General features: G+C 38.4%; 1 protein-coding gene across 2 annotated transcripts; it reads right to left on the bottom strand.

Annotated features, from left to right (window-relative positions):
• Positions 1-613: 613 nt before the first annotated feature.
• Positions 614-3,353, bottom strand: LOC123715440 (actin-5C). Of its 2 annotated transcripts, none has more exons than XM_045670442.1 (3): positions 3,200-3,353; positions 1,806-2,166; positions 614-1,724 (listed from the first exon to the last, which is right to left on the bottom strand). In XM_045670442.1, the coding sequence occupies exons 2-3, from the start codon at positions 2,153-2,155 to the stop codon at positions 944-946; spliced, it is 1,131 nt and encodes a 376-aa protein (XP_045526398.1). In that variant the 5' UTR covers positions 2,156-2,166; positions 3,200-3,353; the 3' UTR covers positions 614-943. The 2 variants fall into 2 exon arrangements, with proteins under 2 accessions (XP_045526398.1, XP_045526397.1); XM_045670441.1 differs by lacking the exon at positions 3,200-3,353 and adding an exon at positions 2,596-2,746.
• Between the last annotated feature and the right edge of the window lie 2,647 nt (positions 3,354-6,000).

The raw sequence follows: 6,000 nt of genomic DNA on the forward strand, positions 1-6,000 counted from the left end.
ATCCACGACTAGTTCACGTAATAATGTTCGTTATGTGTTAATGCTCGGTTTGCAGCCATAAGTTCATAATCGTCTTAGCTATCAAAAGCTAGAAAATCGAGGATGTATGTTTATAACTCCGTTTCGTGGATATTTTTTTATGACTTACATTTGAAAAATGTTACCCAATATCAATATAAATAATCAACTCGATTCTAATCAGCAATACCATAATTGCCGTATTTTATCTAAGTCATGTTAGCTTGAAACATTACTAAGCACCGGTGCATTGTTGTCTTACGTTGGGCACATGTATCGTACATGTTACTACTATTTAAATGTTTCTTTATTAAAGCATCATTAATAAATCGTATCTCTTACCACCTACGTATTGACCGTGCATCCTTAGAAAATAAGTCGACTTTCTTAAACGATTATAGTAGGGCATCTGTGCAACAGATTTACTGATAGTGGGTAACGAGATCAAAGAATAGTTTATTTATAAACGCGTTGCTCCCCCACACAGCTTCTATTTTTCCCTAGGTCAATGTCGAACATTGGTCCTACACGTTGCATGCAAGTGCAATGAATTGTTTGGGTTCTATAATATCAGGGCGGTAAAATCAAAGGCAGGTTAAATTTTACGAATTTTTTTCATGTATTTTTTTCTTTTATAATTTATAAATGACCTAGTAAGAAAGTAGTCTTATCCGTTTCAGCACATACAATCATCATTCATGAGATTACAAAAAGATCCTTTGGCGAGTGCAGTACCGAGGCCGGCGGTCGAGGCGCGCCCGCGGCGCCGCGCTCCGTCCTGCCGTCACTATTACGATTTAATTACAATAATATCTTACGTACAATTAAATTAACGGAGATTACAAGCCTGAGTTGAGCAGCCGGCCGCGGGACCGGCCGTGCCGCGGGCCGCTTCTGGTGGCAGCAGTGCGCTATTATTATGCGCTTAGAAGCACTTCCTGTGCACGATAGAGGGACCGGACTCGTCGTACTCCTGTTTCGAGATCCACATCTGCTGGAAGGTCGACAGGGACGCAAGAATGGAACCTCCGATCCATACGGAGTATTTCCTCTCAGGGGGTGCGATGATTTTAATTTTCATGGTGGATGGCGCCAGCGCTGTAATTTCCTTCTGCATACGGTCGGCGATTCCTGGGTACATAGTGGTACCACCAGATAATACTGTGTTGGCGTACAAGTCCTTACGGATATCGACGTCACACTTCATGATGGAGTTGTATGTGGTTTCATGGATACCACAGGCTTCCATACCCAAGAATGAGGGTTGGAAGAGGGCCTCGGGACAACGGAATCTCTCGTTTCCGATGGTGATGACCTGTCCGTCGGGAAGTTCGTAGGACTTCTCGAGTGAGCTGCTAGAGGCGGCGGTGGCCATCTCCTGCTCGAAATCAAGAGCCACGTAGCAGAGCTTCTCCTTGATGTCTCTTACAATTTCACGCTCAGCGGTGGTGGTGAATGAGTATCCACGCTCGGTGAGGATCTTCATTAGGTAGTCGGTAAGGTCACGACCGGCCAAGTCCAGACGCAGGATAGCGTGGGGCAAGGCGTAACCCTCGTAGATGGGGACTGTGTGGGAGACACCATCACCGGAGTCGAGCACGATACCGGTGGTACGACCGGAGGCGTACAGCGATAGCACGGCCTGGATGGCTACGTACATAGCGGGGGTGTTGAAGGTCTCGAACATGATCTGGGTCATCTTCTCTCTGAAACGAAAATGGCACCATTAGACGCTGAAGATCCCTAATCTAAAATCCTGTAAATGTTTTGAAAGTGGTGATATGTACCTGTTAGCCTTAGGGTTGAGGGGAGCCTCTGTGAGCAGAACGGGGTGTTCCTCAGGAGCTACACGCAGCTCGTTGTAGAAGGTGTGGTGCCAGATCTTCTCCATGTCATCCCAGTTGGTAACGATACCGTGCTCAATGGGGTATTTGAGGGTGAGGATACCTCTCTTGCTCTGGGCCTCGTCACCTACGTACGAGTCCTTCTGTCCCATACCGACCATCACTCCCTGATGACGAGGCCTGCCCACGATAGAGGGGAATACGGCCCGGGGAGCGTCGTCACCCGCGAAACCGGCCTTGCACATACCGGATCCATTGTCTACTACCAACGCGGCTACTTCTTCGTCGCACATTTTGAATTAGTCTGAAATAATTAAAAATTGTTAGTAAAATAATAGTAATTGATTAGAAGCATCAGTAATAATAACTTATTATACTAGAAAACTAATAAAGTGATGTAAGAACTAAATTAATATCGCCCACACTGTCTAGAGTGGGCGGTGGAAACGTGCTGACCATAAAAGGTATCTAACATGACGCGAAGACGTGGCATTGAAAGTAGGCCTGTGACACGGGAATTTCAAAGCTTTTGCATGCTACACATTCGTCTTTTCCAATAATCCATTCACAATCAGTTGAGTGTTCCGACCACACCCTACCGCAACCGGCGTTCCCAAGTCCCGGACGCCGGCGCGGCATCATGCGGTGTCACCCCGTGTCACTGACCTAACATTCTTTGCACTTAAAATTAACACTACACAAATATGCACTATACACTTGCACGTCAACTTACTTTAATTAAATAGTCCTATTAAATAAATAAATTACTATTGCTATTGCACAGCCACAGATATGCTGCACAACGCCACTACTCGAGTACACTTCGTGGAATGTTGGCTTTCGAGGCTCGCGGAGTATTTAAGTGAGGCTCGATATCGGGGCGCCCCGACCCGCGAGCCCGCAACGGCGGGGACCTCTCGACCAATCAGAACAATTCTGAGTTTTCGTTACCATATATGGTATTGCGCTGCAGGGAGCCTGCGCGCCCCCTCGCCCCTCTGTCGCAGCATCGCCGTTGATATCGCGCCGGGCGACGGGCTCTTGATACGACTTACGAGGTCTTACAACGTTAAAATAAATCGAGTTTTAACTCTATGTTACTAGACTTATTTAGATATGAATTCCAAGATAAAGCCAATTGATGATACGACACCATCTTACAATAAAATAAATTTTCATAACTACCTAATTTATATGTTAGTTAGTTATACCTTTCTGTATAGGTACTTATTGAACAATTTTATAGTATTCATTCTTAGGGAGATAAATTAAAAATTTGTTATAGATGTAGATATTCGACTCATTCTTCATGATAAGTATTATAATTATGCATGTACCTAAATTTTGTTTCCACCAGATTGCTGAATAAAGCAGGGCGTGCTATATGTCAGCCGATCAACCGTTCACTCTTTCGAGTTACGACTTGATTTCTTTCTACAGCCCACTTGGCTCTTCCCAATCAATTCGCGATGGTCTTATTATCGAGTGAGAATCTTTAAACCTTGAGAAATTTAAATATTTGAAACCATCTAAACTTCTAAATAACCACTCATTTAAAACGAAACATATGTATTTTCTTCTGTAAAACAAAATGTCATGTTGACTTGACAAAACTGAAATCGAAATTAGAATGCCATTTTTAATATTTTAAATCGAGTTTTTATTGATTTAGGATTTGATGGTATATCAGTTGGCGTTAGTTACTACGCCCATTCAATTTTACCTTATATGGCGAAAGGGAAGTGATTGCCCTTTGTCTGCTCCTGTCTTTTCACTATTCCTTAGAAGATTATTATTTAAAATAGAGATTCAATTATATTGTTCTATAGACGAATAACTCATTAAGATGATAGAAATTATACTTTCCACTTCAGCTGTTCAATAGCTGATTATTGTGTACGGGTACATGAAAAGGGGATCTAAAATTGTACTCCATACAACGTAGGAACCTGTACACTTAATAAACTATGAAGATTATCAGTGTAAGTTTGTAATTTGGACTCAGCTAGTCCTTATCAGAATCAAAGAATGGTTTTGTGTTCTTGTTCGTATTTGGTAGGTTATCAACTGACAACCTGGTTAAGACTATTTTTTGAATTGAGGAGCTAGCTAGACAATAAAATAATGACTGTTTATATTGAAAGCAATTGAATTGAGTTTGATGACTTCGCCTGCACACACATAATTAAGAAGATGGTTCTAACTTGTAGTTTATGGACCCAATTTTAGTTAGCGTAATTAACATTTATGAGTATTTAAATTAATTATATTTTCTTTCAAACTATGTGTAGTGAAACTTATTTAACGAAAATCAGAACTTTCATAACTTTCACTTAGCAGAAAAATTAATATAGTAGAACATGATATTCATATTCACGTAAATATTTATGCTAATTTAATAAATGCATACGTTACTCTACTTAGTGGAAGATGAACGAATAATCTTAATTTTGATGAATTTCTATGGTACAGACAGCAAACATATACATTATGTGATTATTTAAAAATCAAATTGCTTTAAACTGATTGTTGGATCAAACATCGGACACCATGCTTCAGTTACGTATATTGATATCTAGTGATATATATCAATTCATTGTAAAACACATAATTATGTTCAATACCTTCCTTCTTGAATGCGTTTTAAGTAAATAAATATGATTCATACTAAGAATTCAATAAAATGTTCAGAAATTAGTCATGAGTCAGAATGTGTACTACGTTGAGTCAGCTCTCGTCACCAATTCTTGTAGACCTCCGGGAGCGTCACACGGGGTCATTACAGAGGGGCCAAGGACAATTTTATAGAATCTTATCGGAAATATGCATGTTCAATACTACAAATATTGGCTTCGTAAGCACAATCATCGTTTAGTTTGTAATACATATTATCTCTTAGAATGCTTTGCATTTGTCATTTATTTAATGTATTTAATAAATAATAAATGAAGCTACTACTACTATAAGTCAGGTACTTGAAAATGTATTATCAATTTAGATTCCTTCAAAACCAGGGTCTGTAAAGATTTAAAGTCGAGATGTATCTAAGTATTGAATTTAACATACCAGAACTACCTAGATTTTCTCAAGCTAAGTCAATATATTGTGTAAAAAGAGCAGAAAATAAACTTTGAAATAATCCCGGTCCAACGAGTGCAGAAGCTCAACCGGTTTTTCCACATAAAACGCCACTCACGAATACCCAGGATCATGGTTAACGCGAAAGTAATGGAACAAATCATTAGAAAAATATCTTAGTTTAGTAAAAGTTAGAATAATGTACTTCAAATTTAAATTACAAAACAATGATTTGTATTAAATTATTTATTTTACAACTTATTTGTTTAAAAAAATCTACTGATTTGTAATCCAAGACGTTTTAAAAAAAACTCTATTATATGGGCAATTCAAACAAGACACAGTTATCGTAGCTGTTAAGGTAATAGGAAGAATGATAGAAATGAGTCAACAAATGAATAAAGTACATAACTTACATAAATTGATTTACAAGAAATGATGACACACATAGTGTTCGTATCGATAAATGTATAGCAAACGTTGTTATTATATAGCCTTCCGCAATCAATGAAGAAATATTTTTAAATTTTAATCCATAGTTTCTGATAGCGGGAGTGGATTCAGTCAAAAACAATCCGAAAACATCTTAACGGAAAATATTTTTTCCGGTTTTTGCAATATTATTCATTGACGCTCTGCTTTTATTGATCGTATGTGATGTTACTAGCTGTGAATCTAGCTTTATATTGGTGAAAGAATTTTTAAAATCAGTTTATAGTTTTAGAGTTACAAACAATGTAATCTTTCGCCTCCATAGTGCAGAAGGTCACTTTTTATCGACGATATCCTAAACGTCTTTTCACGATGACATCTCTTACGCTTCCGTTTGGACAAGGATCAATCATGTGAGTCAATTAAGTAACTAAAACACGTAGAAACAGTATTGTCTGGTTATTATTCAATATGGTACAACTTTATAAGGTCTGAGTGTAAATTCTAAAGACCATTGGAACTTTTCAAACTATCTAGGCATAGTAAAATAACGTAAAATATATTACGTACTATTCTTGGAACTGGTTTTATTTCCGTTAGAACATACCTTACAACCATTATACCAAAT

Source organism: Pieris brassicae, chromosome 10 (genome assembly GCF_905147105.1).
Source record: "Pieris brassicae chromosome 10, ilPieBrab1.1, whole genome shotgun sequence".
Classification (NCBI taxonomy): Eukaryota; Metazoa; Arthropoda; class Insecta; order Lepidoptera; family Pieridae; genus Pieris; species Pieris brassicae.

What these genes read in the sequence shown, in the direction of transcription:
- LOC123715440 (XM_045670442.1), bottom strand. Translation starts at nt 2,155, where the DNA reads ATGTGCGACGAAGAAGTAGCCGCGTTGGTAGTAGACAATGGATCCGGT. An exon ending in CTCAACCCTAAGGCTAACAG is followed by an intron (nt 1,725 to 1,805) that starts GTACATATCACC and finishes TTTTCGTTTCAG; the next exon opens with AGAGAAGATGACCCAGATCA.